The sequence below is a fragment of the Leptonotus elevatus genome, chromosome 10, assembly GCF_054856555.1.
Source record: "Leptonotus elevatus isolate MCC_2025b chromosome 10, RoL_Lele_1.0, whole genome shotgun sequence".
Lineage (NCBI taxonomy): Eukaryota > Metazoa > Chordata > Actinopteri > Syngnathiformes > Syngnathidae > Leptonotus > Leptonotus elevatus.
In genome coordinates, this window is record NC_141248.1 from 2,616,659 (window position 1) to 2,635,084 (window position 18,426).

Consider the following 18,426-nt stretch of genomic DNA (forward strand, 5'->3'; position numbering starts at 1 on the left):
GCGACTTCAGCATTCAAAAAATGCATTCGGCAATGTTTGCAGTTCAGTGGGATAGGCTTTAGGGAATCCGTAGGATCTCACGCTCCACAGATACATATTATATCTTTATAAATTATGGGAAAGTGCATGCAAGTATATTTTAGTTGTCCAAAAAGATATATTGATAAGAGTGGCATTTAATAGCAGTTTGTAGAAGTCTGTGAAAGCGCCTTAATCATGACTGTGTGAAAGAGACAGGTGAACAAGGAAGTGTGTTTTCTGACTCATGTGTAAGGGCAAATTCAGTAGTAGAAACTCGTCTGGGACAAAAGAGATTTTTGATGCTTTAGTGTAAGTTATGGCTGACAGTAAGTTTGAAATAAACCTTTTGGAAAGAGGCAGCGCTTCAATGTCTCAGTCAGGAGGCTGCAGTACCTTTCACAAGCCCAAGGTTATTTTACATACCAAGAAAGAAAAATAGCTACCGTAATAAAGAAGGAAGACTGTAATCGTAAATAATGTTCGAGAAATAGCCTTTGATTTGGGGACTAAGAATTATATCCTCCCATTTGCGCTTAAAGATGTATTCAAGGATCTTTTGTCACTGAGTCTTCCGGGTGGATCATCTTAACGATTGCTTCTCGATCCTGTCAGTCATTCAGACATAACGACGTCATGCGTGCTCGTTCCTAGCTACACATGCACACTTTGAGTGTTTGTAGCATATAGCCGCTGAGCTTCGGATTCAGCCATTCATCGTCGTACCTCCACCGACCCCACCGGATACTTTGAAAATGTCTCAGAGCCGCAAGAGGACATCTGTCTGTAAAGCGAGGCCGGCTGCAGAGACTGATGAAGATGAGCCCGCACCTTCCCGACATTTGATAGGCGTTTCCCCCGGATATCCTTCTGTTATGAGTTGCAAGCAGTTTGTAACACTACTACTACAGCTAAAAATATATCAGATTTATATAGCGCCTTTCTTTCTAGAAACTCAAAGATGCTTCACAATGGATACATTATTCATGCACTCACACATTCACACTGTGGTGGTAAGCTACTTAAGTAGCCACAGCTGCCCTCAGGCAGGCTGACAGAAGTGTGGCTGCCAGTGTGCGCCTACGGCCCCTTCAACCACCATCAAACAGCACTTGAGGCAATGTGTGTGAAGTGTCTTGCCCAAGAACACAACGGCACAAGACTTGGGGAGAGCGGGGATCGAGCAGCCGACCTTCTGGTTACTGAACGACCGTCTCTACACCCTGAGTCACGGCCTTCACAACAGTGCCACATTGGAGTACAGTGATAGCAGCAGTAAATCAGAAAACGAGAGAAACAAGATACACATTAAAACTAAGAACTGTTGCACTTCTGAAAAAAAAATCATAATCTTTTTCTAGTTCTGGCTAAGAAGATGGTTATTTTAATATAAATTAAAACAAATGTTTTTCTGCCGGGATTTTTTTCATTAAGACTGAGGCACTGATTTGCAAAAATGATAGCATGGTATTAAGTTGTCAGTCCTAGGTAAATTATACTCAATTTAGTTTGATCTACGATACAGAAATCCAGAAAGGTTATGCAAATTTGGCAATATTTATTTACGTAATGAGCCACATTGCATATTTAAACACTATATTTCCGAAAACCTTTGTTGAGGTTGTCGTTTTTATCCTATTCACTTGTAGTCTTATGCTTATTTGAGGGCAAGGTTGTTTCTTGGGAAACCATCCTGTAGCTTTCCAGTAAATAGTTAACAGGATTTACCACTCAGGTTGTGATCTTTGAAGGTCCAAGATATGATTTGGGATGTTAAGGGTGTTATCTTAAAATAGAGGTGCAGCAAGCCCAAGAATCATTTTTTTCCCTGTTTTCCACTATGTGTCAGGATACCCTAGGCCAAATTTGAAAGTTGTATGACTATTTATGCCATTGTAGTACCTAAATATTTGCATTTACATCATTTCACCAGGAACATATCCCCAAAAGAGGGGTTTTGGCCCTCTGTAACTTTCCAGTAGCTAGTTGATCGGGTTGTCATTATTATCATTTCTGGTGCAAAACCTTTTACAACATTCTGTGTCAGTTTTCCCCAAAAAATAGGGGTGGTGCCTCCTGGGTATTCTACTTTTTGAGAAAATCCTTGAAAACAAACACTTTTAAGCCTTTTTTCTTTTGCGATACATTAAATTTAATCACAATAACGTGCTCATGACTGCAGGCATGTTTGAAACTGGCGTAAAGTGACTGAGAATTGATCAGGTTGCCAAGCAACGTATTGCGCTTGTCGTGCTACACGTGATCAAGTAATAAAAAATTATCTTAAAATCTCTAACTCACGGAATGATTAGTGTGACGATAGATGTTTCTGATTGGTGATTCCAAACTCCTGCGGTATAATGTCAATGTAATGTGGTATGGAGAAATTGGGCAGGGTGAGCATAAATGGACAAGGTATTAACCCACCCCGCCCGCACGGTCTGCACGTCCAGACAAATCAGCTAAGTCAACCCGTGACAGTTATAACCTGTCAGTGCAGCTGTAATGGCCTCAAAACATGCAATATGATACTTCAACTTAACAGGGCGCTGGATATACTATAGCCTCTGGAGCATACAAGAGGAAAGGCGCATAAGTCTTTGGGCGAATGTAGCCAAGGTAAACAGGCCTGTAGAATTGTTATGCTTTTTTTTTTAGGCCAAAGCCGATACAGATTTTTTGCAGAAAAAAATACTGATTACCGATTAATTTGCAGATTATTTAAAAATATATATAATGCATAAAATTACACCCCCTCCCCAATTCCTTTTGAATGAGTATCACTTACGCACAAACTTTCTCTATTAACTCATTGAATGGCAGCCATTTGCAGCACTGCCATCCCCTCAGTGCCAGCCATTTTACGGGATTTTAACACATTTTTGACGGCCTACAGTGGGTATATAAACATGGGACCTACCGAAAGAAAGCTTAAACCTCCATCTTTCATCAGAAAAAAACTGTTTGTTTCTCGCATTTGTCATCCTTGAGTAATCAGCAGTAGAAGAGAGGCAAGTTTAACCGAAAGCCCTGTTTTTGAGAAAAACAAAACAAAACGGAGAAATCGAGGGTTTTGTCAAAAGTTGCATTTCAAGTAAAAATTCAACTTTGACAGCAATACTTTGTTTTTATTACATTTCAAACATATAAACAGTAATTTTTTTTTCTTCATTATAACATCAAACAATTCAGGAAAAAAATGATAGATGCCAAAAAACTATTATCGAACAAGTATCTATTTACAATTTTAACATTTTTCCAAACTTTGAAGACCGAGTTATTTACAAGTGCGTGTGCATGTGTACAGTCGTGTGTGCAGTCTCATCAACCTTACATACTTTCAGCTAAACAGCCCTGTGATGTTTGTTGCGGCGTGCTACCTTCGATTTTGCCCAGCAAGCTTCATCCGTGAAGGGGAAAGTCAGAACCCCTAAACCTCTGATCCTAGAATCGCCTCTGGTGTTAAGACAAAAAAATAAAATCCTTGGATGTTTGCATCATTGAATTTTGAGAAAAGAAAGTCTTTGAATCCTTGAAATAACTGAATGAGACTTTAAAGATAACTTGAAAGGACAATGACAAAATAAAACAATAAGAAAGTGAAATAATAGAATAGAATAAACTAAAAAATTTGATACTAAAAAAAAAACTGTAAGAATGAATACTGACTGTTCCTGTGTGTTTGGGCCTCTTGGGGACAGTGTGGTGTCGTGCATCCATGGTGTACAGACTTAAAATGAGTACAGAAGAAAGTGGGGATTTAATTCTATTGAAATAACTCGGTTTTCATACATTGGGAAGAATGTGTGCCTTTGCGTAGTGTTATCTCATCTGTGGGAATATGTTGTATGTATGCACAAGATTTGTGTGTGGATATTCGTTATTTGAAGGAAAAACACTCCAAATGTTTGCTAATTTCAAGTCGATGCTAACTTCCTGTTAGTATTTGAATGGGATCCTCCTTTTGCTTTTAAAATTAGCACTATGCTAGTGATGTTTTGTATTTTAATATACAGTGGATTATAATTCTTAACGTTGTGTGTTTAGTATTACAGTTAACTTCAACTGCGGTGTCATTAAACAACTAAAAGAATGCTTAGGGACAACAGAATAACCAGAATAACATACGCTACACACTACCTACTTGCTAATGCTACGCAAGCAAAATTATTCATTCAGGGTACTTTCACAGCGTCAGAAACTTCGTTTTTCTTCGATAACGTTTTAAGGGGAAAATTACCCACCATTTGGCCCAATTGGCCGATTGTTTTGGCCAATGTTTGAAGGCCAATAATTGGCCAAGGGAATGCCCTTATGACAGGGTCGCTCCACCCAGACTGTTGCTTGACAATAATATGCTATATGTGACCTCACTAGTCCAAACATCAAATTCTGATTAGTATTACATTTGTGGAATATAAATTATGCAGCAAAATCCAGCAATTTTTATCCATGGAGTTAAAATCATGCCAAAACCCCGCAAACACACAAAACGTGATCTACACACACAAAACGTCCTTCACAAATTAATGCATTTTGTTCTACACACAAAGAAGCATATCTTCAATTAACCAAAAGAATATTTCAATTGCAAACTAAAATATTTCAAGTATGAATAAAGTTTGAAAAAAATCGTTAAAAGCAAAAAGCAATTCTACAACTACGGACAACAGTCACGTGACTTTTGGCACTAATATTCTGCCGAGCAGATCTACGTGCCCAAACTCCAATATTGACACGTGCAATGCCAGTTAACTTTACAGCAGGGGGCGGTGTTGAATCAGCGCCGTATATAGAGAGAGTTTGGCCAACTTGTTTCAGAACTACTACGCAGTGATTGGTCAACTGCTGGTCACATGACATATGGATGCCTTGTTGTTACCCTGCTGCTGCGATTACGTAATGTATGCAATAGGTGTTTCCAGAACAGTGGGTGTTTTTATTGTTGTTATCACTTACATATTGCAATTATGGCGAGTTGTTCAGCATGGCGTTGTTTTGTTTGCTTTGTTTTATTCATTTTTTCCTTTCAGACACATTACATCCGAAAGAAGGGCTGACGGGTAGAAGCCATGGCTTATTAGTAACCCGTCCCCATCGATTCTTACTATACGCATAAGTCATATACATTGATTATAAATTGTTCACAATCACAACGACCAGGCAGTGGCGTTATGATGCAGGGTTAGGGTTAAATAAAGTAAGTAAAATAAGACGATTTGATGTAGGTGAGACTGCACAATGCAGCTTTTTACCTTGTCAAATGAGTGGTGCGCGTGTTACTTCTTCTTTTTTTTTAAGACTTTAGATTAATGAAGTGTTGGCAGACCAGGGCCCTATTTTATCAAGACTTAAAATCGATTATAAGTTACAATTGGCTTTAAGTCCAGTCACTCTCTACAGACTTCACTCTCTGCTTAGACTGATTCAACAGGGCCAAAGTTTACTGGCATTTAGGTGAATCTTGGGGTTTGTGCGCATAGATCTGCTCAGCAGAATATTAGTGCCAAAAGTCACGTGACTGTTGTCCGTAGTTGTAAAATTGCTTTTTACATACGTGAAGGATTTTTTTTTCATACTTGAAAGATTTTAGTTTGCACTTGAAAGATATTTTTTGTACTCAAAAGATTTTTGCTGTATACTTGAAATATATACATATATCTTTTTTGTAATTGAATATATGCTTCTTTGTATGTGTAGCATTAGTGTAGCATTAGTTTGTGAATTATGTTTTGTATTTACAAAACACACTGATTTTGTTTACAAATTGCTGGGTGTGCGTAAATCACGTTTTGTGTGCGTAAATCACGTTTTGTGTGCGTAAATCACATTTTGTGTGTTTACGGGGTTTTGGCATGATTTTAACTCCATATTATAGGTCATGATTCGATTCGATTAATCCCAATACGAATCTATAAATTGATTATTACATTCTTCCATATTCCCATAAAAAAATTATGTTTAAACTAGTGCTGTCAAAGTTAAAGCGTTAACTGATGAAATCATGAATTAACGCAGATTAATCACATTATTAATTTTACCCATAGATTATCCTTTAGCGTGACAGCAGATGGCTACGTTTAAGGTAGCACAGATTGTGTTTGAGCAATAAACATAATTTCATGCATTAAAGTAAAGCATATAATGAATGTTTGCATTTCACATTTAGAATATTTGTTTATGTCAAAATATGGGGTAATTTTTTTCCATTTTTAAATTTTGCAAGTAATTAACTGATTAGAAAAAGGAGGAGGATAGTGTGCAGTAGATCAAAAAATGTTGAAGATGTCCTCATAACATTAAATGTCAAAATAATTAACACATAACAAGTGCTCTTCAAATTTGGTGGGCAAAAATGTTGATAAAAGCCTTTTTAATTCAGCGATTAATAATGATTAATCAAAATTCTAAGATGTGATTAATCTGATTAAAATGTTTTATCATTTGACAGCTCTAATTTACATGCTGCAATACTAGTTTATACCACTACTCTGACCATGATAATAATAAGTACATCAATAGCAGGAATCAAACTGAACGATTAATTGCATTTGAGCAATGTGCAGTGGATCAAAAAATGTTGAAGACGTCCTCATAATATTAAATGTCACAATAATTAATACCGGTGCTATTCAATTTCGGCGGGAAAAAATGTTGATAAAAAGCCTTTTTTATTAGGCGATTAAATCATGATTAATCAGAATTCGAAAATGTGATTAATCTGATTAAAAATTTAATCATTTGACAGCTCTAGTTTAAACATCGATTCGGCTGCATATCGAATCAATTTGAGAATTGCGTGCTGTAATATCGCGATATATTGCTGAATCTATTTTTTTGACACCCCAAATTGTAAATATAAATTAAAACGATTCTAAATTGTGCAATAAGTCATGTCTTTCATAAATGTAAGAAAATACTATTTCAAGAAAACAGTAAGACACAAAAAAATTGCCCCTGGCCTCTATTTTCTTGGAATCTATTTCTTAATTTATTTATTTTTTATGTTTGTTGTTTGTTTGTGTGTTTTCTTTTTCCTTCAAGCGTAAGTCGTCTGAGTACATGAATTTCTGGAGAAAAAAAAAGATATTAAAATAATCGATTCATGGCTTTATGAATCAATATCAGGCTCAAAAGGAAAATCCAATCAATATTGATTATTCGATTTGTTAAAACCAGCCCCAGTTAATTATGCCAAAAATATACATGGACTGAGAAGGACCGTCTGTACTGACCTTCGTTAATGGACGAAAACCTGCTTTGGTCATTGCTCAGTCCGTGTATTTTTTTAAGACTTCGCCACATAATGTATTTGCTGAAATTGTGGGTGTCCGTCAACAAAAGAAAGATGGAAATTCTCACTTCTGTTGCTCATATTATTATTTTTGGTTGAAACAGCAGTGCTGCATGTTTCTGATGCAAGTAAAAAAAAATTTTTTTTAAAGAAACGACGAATAAGAATCTTTTTCAAAACATATTTGATTTGCTGTAACCTAGCCAGAGAAGCCCCGAGGTAAATTATTGACAGTGAGAAGGAAGATTGTAAGAATCTAACTGACAGAGAGGATGGATGGTAATGTGAACGATGTGCTTAATATATGAGCCAGAAATCATCATCACTTTATGAAGATTTAAGAAGACATTTCTCAAGATGCCTGTTAGGTGGAATGAAGCAGGAGATTGAGATAGGTCTAATTGAACCTTTAGCTTTCTTTGCCCATTTTCAAACTGCTACTATTTGTGGAGGTTAGCATTTTTATAACCATAATTGTTTTCAAACACAACCCATGGCCTGCTGTATCGACTTTGCCTGCTACAGAGTAATGGCACCTATTACAGTAAAAGGTCCATCGGGAATTATCCTCTGAACATGGCCAGCTTCCTTTTAACCACTCATGATATTGTATTTTGTAAAGATAGATAACAGTGGAGGAGGTGAATTAATATGTAGCACATATTTTGCATTCCGCACGTTTTATTGTATTAATATAAAGTATTTTGCCAATGACATAGTTTTGCTGAAGGTGAACATTTTGAAGGTATTCATTTTATCCTTTTATTTGTTTACTTGTCCTTCACAAGCATGTCATGCAGCGAAATTATATAGGTGGGAGGTCCGTGAGATGTGCTAGAAATTGCATTATCAGTTTTGCTTTGTTTTTACCTTGTTTGGATGTGTGCGATTGTGCGTGTGTGGCGGGTGTGTGTGACAGGCAGGCGGGAGTGTCATGTGAGGAAGGAGGACTTTGTTTTTCAATGTCTTTACGCTCAGTTGGACAGTCAGATGGGATTACTGGTTGGCGGTTTGTAGAGTGACGGGGTCACTGGGACACAGGACGTGGTGTGAAATCACTTTTCCATGGCCAAGAGACACAGCTAAGGGGGCTGAGTTGATTTACAGAGCTGTTGAGATACTTCACAAAATTGTGGCGTGCACATTTGTTCAGTTTTATAACAATATTCTACTCAACACATAATTTACAGACATCTGCATTATGCACCAATATCAAATTACAAGTGTATCCATATTCAAGTATTAAGTAGGCAGTCTATATTATACTGTGATATAAAAACATGCTCTGATTACCACAAGCTGAGCTCCAAATACAATTTATTGTGCAGTTGTTTTAATGCAAAGAGATGCTACAGCAAGCATTACTTTAATATAACAGCAATAAGGAAATGTATTCCGCCCTTGCCACATACCCGCTGCAGATCGACAGATAGATAACTCCTTAAATTAAACACCAGTTGATGAATCTTGCAACTTTATTCATTAAACTTTATTCATAATAATGAATAAAATATAATAAAAGGTTGTGCCCCACTTGTTTTCTGTATGATAAACAATACACTAAGATAGCATGCTAACGTTCGCTAACTAACACGCTAACCGTTAGCTCGATGCTAATCGCTACATCAAAGCTAATAGCTAGCTCAATGCCAATCGTATATCAACGTATCTAGCATCTCTTTAATGCAAACATTTTAGACTCCACATAACTCCACAAAACATTTTCTATACACACGTACAGGCTGTGCTTGGCTCGGGACTTGAGGACAAGGAGTTTGCGTAGCTTCTTGACATGACACTAAAAAGGAAGTGATTTACCTAACAACATCCTGTTTTCTTTTCACAACAAATGTAGCTTTACTTTGCAAAATAAGAAAAAGGAAGAAAATAGTAAAGAGTAAAAAGAAGAAAAGAGTCAAATGTAAAGTAAAATGTAACTTTACTTTGCAAAATAAAGCAGCTATGTAACCATAGAAACAAAAAACAAAAAAACAATACATGGCTCTTCAGGAGCCAGCACATACTGTATGGTACATAATAATTATCACAGCAGTTGATTAAAATGTGACCCGTAAGGGTTGTCAGTAGCATATAATTAGACGGCAAGTCTCTACCTTTGTGGCGATGGCATGACATTATTGCCACATCATGGAAGCATCATTCTGTTTATGACTTTGCGCTTTATCTTGCCTTGGATTCACTCATTAAAATGTCTATTATTTTCTAACCAATAAGTGTTGTGGGCAGCACAGTGCTGCAGTGGTTCCAGTTTCACAGTTCTGATGTTCGGGGTTCTAATAGGTCTTTCCTGGCTGGGGTATGTTTGTTCTCCCAGTGCTTGTGTTATCTGTGGGTAATCTGACTTCCTTACACATTCCAACAACATTCACATCAGCCTCATATTTAATATATTTCACTGACTCTAAATTTTGAACAGTTATAGCCCATTAGCTTATTTATCACGCAATGCATATATACAGAAGTGTGAGTATGAACATTCCCACGCAAAATATGGAATTTTTTCCATTTTGACTTGTGTATGAAGACATCTCCATGCGTGCACACAAAACCTTGTGGTAGATTAAAACTGCAGCTACTGTACAACTGTGATACAGACATGACCAACAAGCCAAAATGAAACACCCTGCAGCTCAATTCTGATTTTTTCACAAGTATCTGATTTTTTCATGCAGTGTGTTCAATTCCGATTTTTTCACATCCGACCTGGGCCTCTTTCGTATGTGGATATAAATCGGATATTTATGCGATGCGTCTGCACTGTGAATGCTCATCCGCACACATCCGATTCATACGTCATCAAAAGCCTGATATGTGTTTTGCGCGGGCGACAGAGAGTGCTTGGAAGGGAGACCACTGACCAGGCTTGGTGAGTAACGGAATACATGTACCGCCGTTATGTAATCAGATAAAAAAAAAAAGTTTTACCGTATTCCATTACAGTCAAAGGAAAAAAACATGTAATCAGATTACAGGTACATTTATTAAAAATGGGAATTATTTTGAGGGATTACAAATTTTACATGAGAGTGAGCGAGAAAGAAAAACAGCAAGAGGGAGAGCGAGATTGCGCAAAAAAGAGAGAGCGAGTGAGCAGATGAGTGAGAGAGAGAGAGAGCGGGCGATAAAGAGAGCGAAAGGGAGAGAGAGAGAGCAAGCCTGAGAGAGAGACTTGTTGACCTCGTGTCGGGCACGCGGCCTCTTTAAAAGGGTTCACGGCCGAAAGGAGGAAGTAAGTGGCCACCGGTATTTACGGTTTGGAACATAATTGTCTTGTTGAAGGACCGATTTATCTTTAACAAAGGAAAAGTTTCAGCTGAGAGTCAACCCTGCGGCATGCTACGCTGAACTTCTTGCTAGCTGCCGCTACAATATAATGTGAGTTACATCTTCTGAACAAATATCCCTCCCACCAATTCACCATACACAATATGGCTTAACTCTTGACTGGGATAAAAAGTTTATTTTGCAGTTAATGTCACGCGTGGTCATCCTCATAGCATTTTTAGTGCATGTGTACGAGAGTGAAATTACCAATGTGAAATGTGCTTTTAAAAGCATAATGTGTCCCTTTACTCCCTATTCATTGGATATCTGACTGTCTGTCTGTCAATCAATCAATCAATCAATCAATCAATACTGTACATGCATTTCAATGATTGCCAATTATACAAGAATTGTTGCTATTGGTAGGCTGCCCCAGTCCCTATCACCTGCAAATAGCAGGGGCGCACTGTATAGAAATATAAATTGTGGTGATATTTATTTTTATTTTGACTTCATGAGAATACTTTGTATTGGAGTAATCCAAAGGTAATCCAAAGTAATAGTTACATTATTTTAATAATATGGTACTTGGATTACGTTACTAACTACATTTTTTAGCAGGTAATTTGTAACTGTAACGGAATACAGTAACCCTCCCAACCCTGCCACTGAAACATCTGTGAATATATACAAAGCTGTTTTGAGTAACAGTGTTAATTTTGTATTTGTCTTTAATTTAATCACTTTAAACATGAAGCATAAAGTTTACATGTGTGGCGATAGTAGAAATTCAGCCCTGCAGACGGTTCATCTCGAACGGCGATGACGCAACGTCATCTTCGGTAGACTTTTCAATTAAATGAGGATGTCGAGGAGTGTCCCCTCATTTCCCCACAAATATTTCTATTACCTCTTCCAACCTCGCTACTCTGGCAACAAGAGAGGAAAAAATAAGTCAGACGGATTTCTGTTGCAGTTTGTAAACAGCACATTCAAAACTGACACACGAGGAAGTCGAGGACAGCAGCCTACCAGGAGCGAGCGTGAAAACCGTCCACCAACCAGGAGCGCGGGCGTTCGCACAGCTGAATTTGCATAATGGATGCAGACAAGACACATGAATCGAACTCCAAACACGTCCGCGAAACGAGTCCCCCAATCCACCAATCTGTAGCGCGCGTTGGCACAGCTAAATTTGCATATGACACTGATAAAAGTTCCTTGCCTCAGCGGTTTGGCTGGCACGGGCAGTAAAACGTTGCGAGTCGGGTTACTTCCGTTAACACTGCAACGTGACGTTGTTTTGGGTGTAAGTGACTCGACGTGTGCTCTTTGCGCATGTGAATTGCATCACGGGCGATGTTGCATTTGTTTTTGTAATGGTACATAAAAAGATCGGATTAAAAAAAAATCGAATTGGGCATCACGCCCTGCAGTGTAAACGTAGCCATAGTTTGAGCCATTAATTAATTGCACCCAAATTTCAATGTAAGCACCATCACACAATGAATTCATTTTTCTTTGATAACACCTGCAATAATTGTTCCAAAGACAAAGAGTACAATTTATTTGTTTCCACTTTTCAGACAAGTACATTGCTGTCGGTTTCAGATATTCTCTCCACCTGCTTTACCATGATTTCAAGTTTCTTAAAGTAGTTGCTACTATTATATGTGGTCAGTTGGAGGTGTTTCCCAATGCAAATGAGGCTTGACATGCACAAGCGTGGCATTAGAAAAAAAGTGGGATTCATCAACACGCATTCATAGGGCAGGTGATATATATAAATATGTTTGATGAATACATATTTTTTTATACTTAGGCCTACCCTAACCTCAACCATCACAAATGATTTCTGAACCCCACAACTCTTACCCTTAGACACACAGGCTTGGCAGACTGTGTACCTGTGACTTCTCTTTGGTTTAAAAAAAAAAAAAAAAGACTTGAATTGAGATTATACTGTAGAAGAAACAGTGATGTGAAGGATATCAGATTATGGGATATAAAACTAGAACTTTTCCTGCAATTAACTGTTCACGTCAAATAGTCTTTTCAAGTGTGGAAGTGATGAAAAAGTGAAACATGGACCTATGCAGTATGTTTGTCTTCTCAGTTTGGCAGGAGGCTTAGCTCAGTAGACATGAAATATATTCTCTCCCCACACTGATTCCATCAATATTAGAGGCTAAATGGCAGAAATCGATGCACCAAGGAGTCGGTTTATATAAAGAGGATGCTAGGATCCAGAAGCGATGGACCAATTCAGTGAGGTGGAGGCATTAACTGTAATCTCTGGATGCAGTCAACAGCATTTTTTCCCCAAGTGGTGCAGCATCGCAGATATTATAACCCCCCCCCCCCCCCCCATACGATTAATCCATGAATTTATTCATTTGTTAGGCTTTTCAAAAATAAAGAACATGGAGTGGATTTTCTGCTACAATATAACCCCACATTTAGTACTCATGATTTATTTTTTAGAATACTCTTCAACAAATACATTATACATGGCAAAAGTTAGTGTACTGTCGCAGCCTTGTTCGATCATTCAGCTAAACTGATCTTCAACATTACAACTTTGAAGACGTTGCTCTGGTCCACAGGTTTAATGATGTAGAAAAAAGTGAAACTGTAACAATAGTATGAGGCAATATCACTTTTCACTTCACACCATAGGCTCCAAAGTAAATATAAAAATAAAAACATGCCTGACGTTGATGCAGGTAGTGTGGGTTTAGTTTCCACTCAGTGATGGTGTAAATGTACGTGTAAACAGTTGTCTTTCAGTGTGATTGACTGATGACCAGTCCATAGTCCATCTTTTGCCTGAAGTCAGCTGGGATAGGTTCTGGTTATAGAAAATTGATTTATGCTTGGAAGGAGTTGCTATGTTGTTTTCAGATAAAATTACTGCGATTTAAAAAAAGGCCTTTTAGTCGTTAGATCACTGTAGTGTGGAGATAGCACTCCAGCAGTTATCTCCTTTTTTGTTAAGGCAATAACTAGTCACTTCCTGTTTCTCAAACCTGTGTATCTGCTGCTAGGGCAGCTGCTGTCACAGGAAATACTAGCCTTATTCGAAAGCTAAAACCATCGCAATCAATAAACACCCCAGGGCAAGGACGGAGATTGGGGAAAGAGGAAGGATAACAGGATGCTACCTAATTCAATGAAATTGACATTACCCAGTGCTCTCCATGCGCCAGGGCATGAGTAATCATAGACAAATTCATTTAGGAGCCCGGGAGCCCGGTATTGCTTTCAATTAGGGGCCAGAAATTAGAGCAAGTGGGGTGCATGAAGTGAGTCAATGTGTGTGAGGAGAAATTCACGGCGAGCTCACATCATTTTCAGCTGACGTTTCCAATTTGTAGTCTTCCCCCAGCGTGTTGAACAGCTGGTGCAACCAATGTGATGCTCACTTATCCAGTTCTCTATTAAATGTAGACAATGATCTTTTGGCCGCCATCAGAGAAGTATATTAAAAGATTCAATGCCAGAAATTCTGGACAGAGACACAAGGACAATGACTTTAAATTGTATTTTATTTTCCTATTGCTACATATGGTTTGTACGACGGCGTATTTGAGCCACGTATACTATTTTTTTCGGGTGGGGGGGTCACGGACGGGGCTCACAAATTTGCCACTTTATTAAGTTACAAATTTGCGAGAAATAAACTCTCAAATTCGCGAGAACAAATCTCAGAAATTTAGGACTAATACACGTAGCGTAGCTAATAGTCTAATGTTAGGATTTGTTGGTGGTTAATGGGACACTTTAGAAAATGAAAAAGGCAGGATGGAGATGGGTTAGAGAGACAACACTTCCTGATCCCGTCGTAAATTTGTAAGGATTTTCGCCCCCAAAAGAAAATTATATAGTTTAAGATAATGAATTATATGAGGTGGCGCTTCGGATAGAGAAATTATTGGTATGTGCTTGATCTCCCTTATGGCCTATGATGCTCTAGGTAGATTTTATTGTGTCAGGTATTTGTGGTATATTGCTCCTGATCTTGCAAAAAGACGGGGAGCCAGACTATATCCTTATTGGCAGAGCTACATCAGTAAAGACCCTGGTGTCAAATGAAGATGGGCTCCTTGACATTTCAACAGTGGCTTTCCCAGCAAGTATATTTTTTTCAAAAGCTCTCCTGAGAGCAACTCGACTGCTCTTCTGGCCTCAAGCTTTTACACTGGAAATTTACTGTCAAAGATGTCTCTTCAGATGTAAATATAACTTGCCAGCATCCTCATGAACCATCTGACGTGTTTTAGCGTCCCCTGTCAGCTCACACTGTGAGTGACATCTACTGCATATTAGCTGTCTGGAATGTACTTGCAAAGGAGGTCAGCAGTGCATAATCAGAGTCTTTCTCTGTATAGTGTCACCAAACAGTGGGGAAAACACAGCTGTCTTATGATAATAACATTATCAACCACATAACATAAATGCAGATGGTGTTGTTCCTTTGCAGCAGCTGCCTCAGTTTAAGGCACTTGATGCTTATTCTGTAAGCAATGCCTCATTTTAATTCAGACAACTTGGCAGCCCTGCTGTTAGTGGATAAGCTCTTGTGCCGGATTGGTGCTTGAAATATACTTCTAAAGATGACTGCGTCGCAGTGTATCCCCCTTCTAATGAGAACCTGCTTTTCTGTTTCTCCAGGTATATATGGACCCGATGAAGGCTGGTCATCAGCCTACCCAGAATGTAGGGAGAAAAACCAGTCACCGATCAACATTTTGGACCAAGATGCTAAAATTTCCATGGAATTTCAGGAAATTACGCTGGAGGGCTTTGATACAGAATCTTCAAATAAGACGTCTATGAAGAACACTGGCAAAACAGGTACAGTAACATATAGTGTGTGTGTGGGCAAATAGGTAAAAATGGAGCAAACAGATCAAATTCAGTGGCGGCTTGGTGGAGAAGGTGGTGGTACGGGTGGCTGGGTGGGGGGTGGGGTCTGGGGGCGCCGTGGGGTGCTTGGTGGGCCTGCCATGCCCCGTTCTGCTGCGTTGGGCTTGGGGCGCGGGCCGTGTTGGTGGGGGGCACTCCGGGCTCCTGGCTTTGCTCTCTGGCCGGTGGCCATGTGGGGCCCGGGGGTTGTGCCTTGGCGCTGCTCTATCCTGGGGGGCCCTGGGGATTTGTGCTTGCTCTGTCCTGGCCGGGGTCGACGGCTCCCCTCTTTGGTGGAGGTTTTCATGGATGCCAGATCCACCACACCAGCATCTACCGAAATTCAAACACAATCTTCCTCTGGTTGTTGAATCGGTGGAGGCTGATGTCTGTGGATCTCACTCTGCTTCATCTATTCCTTCCTTTCCTCGGTCTTTCCTTTGGTCTCGTGAGGTCTCCCTAATTTGTTGGAATTTAGATGTTTCTGGGGTTGGTGAAAGATTCTGGTTGGTAACCCGGTGGGTAGTAGGTGATGTCTGGTCGGTGCTGGATTTCACTTTTCTTCCTTTTCTTTGATCCTTCCAAGGGTCTCCTGACAACTTCACGACTCTAGCGGGATTCTGAAGTATTTGGTTTAGGTAAACGGTATGGTATTTTTAATAGGTAGCACACACGCACATACAAAAAAAGAAAAAAAAGAAAAGAGAGAGCAATGATAATGACATGTCGAATCGGTAAGATTACCGAATGAACAATGCTGAGCTCTCTCTCTCTCTCTCTCTAAAAAAAGAGGTGTCTGCTGTCAAATCTACCAGTGTGTGTATTCGCCCAGAGACTTAAACATCTTTCTTCCTCGGCTATAGATAGTATTCGCTAACGTCACGGGATCGCATGTCCACCCCTCATGGTGGGTCAACTTTCCAACAGACTCAGCTGTGTTTCAATTGTGTTTACACCGAATGTTCTTTTGTTATTCGTGAACATAGTTTCCTCTAATGTTACTTGTGTAAACAAGACATATGCGGAAGATTTAGCTCAACATTCTTTGCAGCGGTAGCTACACGTTGAAACGTTTGACTAGTGGAATGGATTGGATTACAAACGTTTGCCCAGACAGGACTAGATGGCAACGTATGCTCTGAGGTAGGGTGGTTACCAAAACACGGACATTCTTGTGTCTCCTGTACTTTCGGCTTTTATTGGTTGCTATGTCTATTTATCATTTGTGAATTCAAGGTGAAGAATCTCGGGTTATTTTTAAACCAAGTTAGCTACTTCCCCGAAGGCGCTAGCTACTAGCGCTAGCATGTTACAACAAAATCAACAACAACTTTTGTTAATTCATCACATATTTTTCGTACACTTTAACAACAATTTCAATTTTTGGGCTGCTGGGAAAGGAAAATAGAGACCTTAAGGAAGGTCTTTGGAGAGATCATCTTGACCACCAAATAAATTTTTAGCCAGAGCTAGCCACGGCTAGCGGCTCACATATCACAATCGCATTATGATAAAAGCATCTTACAGTGACACTTACCTTAATCAAAATGGTCAGAACACACTTTGGTAGACTTTGTCGGTTCCTTTTGATTTAGCTTTGCCATTCCGGACACTTCTTTGTGCGTTCCCATTCAACATTCCATGGACCCATGCACACAATGTGGGGCCAATGACGTCATGTGAATCCTATAAATACTAAGTACTATAGATATATATATATATATATATATATATATATATATATATATATATATATATATATATATATATATATACCTCTTGAATGTGAAACATCGTATTGCACGGCTGCGTTACGCTGAGCGGCTGCTGACTCGTGCTGGTGGCTTGGAGTTTGTAAGTGCAGCTCACAACAACTACAGTCATTCTAATAGTGACATTGTGAGTTAGATTTTGAAACATTAGTTTTTATTTCATATATACCGGTCGTGAAAACCACATAAGTCCCAGACGCTCACGTGTTTGGTAGAAAGGGTTGCTTGGCAATGCTTAAAAATTGGACATCCCACTCAATTTTGAACTGATAGAACACCTCCAAATATACATTCATGGGCACAGTCCACTGATTAAATTACTTTGATTGTATTTACAGAATGCAAATACATGTTCCTTAATTCACAGTAGCCCGTTAGCAGGTTTCGAATCTGGGTTGAAATTCATTTTGGCGGGTGCTGAGAAAAACTTTCCAGCCAAAATAGCTGGTGATGAATCAGGCAATTATGTCGGTAACATATATTTAAGGCTGGCTGAGAATTCATTGGAACCGGGACTAGTATAACAATTCTGCCGGAAATGTTTGCATTTTATTATAATATGCGACCGTTAGCCTCATCCGCTGAGACCAACGAAGAAGTGCACACACGCCCGCGTCACGTTCTCACGTCGCGCGGGTGCGCCGGCCCATGCCAACCACAAGTGTGCCTTAATTTAACTTTGTTAAAGAGTCGCCTCAGTGCTACGCTGCACTTACAATAAGATTAGATTGCGCAAAGGATGTGGCATGATGTATTAAAGTTAACGGAGTACTGTGTCGCTCTCTTCCACTTTAAGCCTCAGCCTGCAGTGCGCTGAACTTTGTGTCCTAATTGGGTGAGTTAAACAATAAAATATATCTATTGGCAACATGCATCTAACTAAACGGTGGGTAAACTCAAATGCAAATAACCCGGTAACATTAGCATATGTTCAGTATTATCATGCGAGCGTGTGTTCTCACCTGTAGTAATTGACACTTCCTAACATCCGGGCATTTCTGATACCGGTATTTCCGCAATGGAATGCAATGCAATGCAAACGCAACAGTGTATTTTATTGCGTTTGCCTGTGACTAGCATACAAACCACACAGATTGTTATAGTAGTCAAAATACATTTGATCTCATTTTGAAATCAAAATAATGTTCA

General features: G+C 39.0%; 1 protein-coding gene across 2 annotated transcripts in view; it reads left to right on the forward strand.

Annotated features, from left to right (window-relative positions):
- LOC147166742 (receptor-type tyrosine-protein phosphatase gamma-like) overlaps positions 1-18,426 on the forward strand; it is a 385,386-nt gene that overhangs the window by 196,183 nt on the left and 170,777 nt on the right. For both annotated transcript variants that reach the window (XM_086086609.1, XM_086086610.1), the window contains exon 3: positions 15,272-15,454. In XM_086086609.1, coding sequence (XP_085942735.1) covers positions 15,272-15,454 — 183 coding nt within the window. The remainder of the gene's footprint in view (positions 1-15,271; positions 15,455-18,426) is intronic.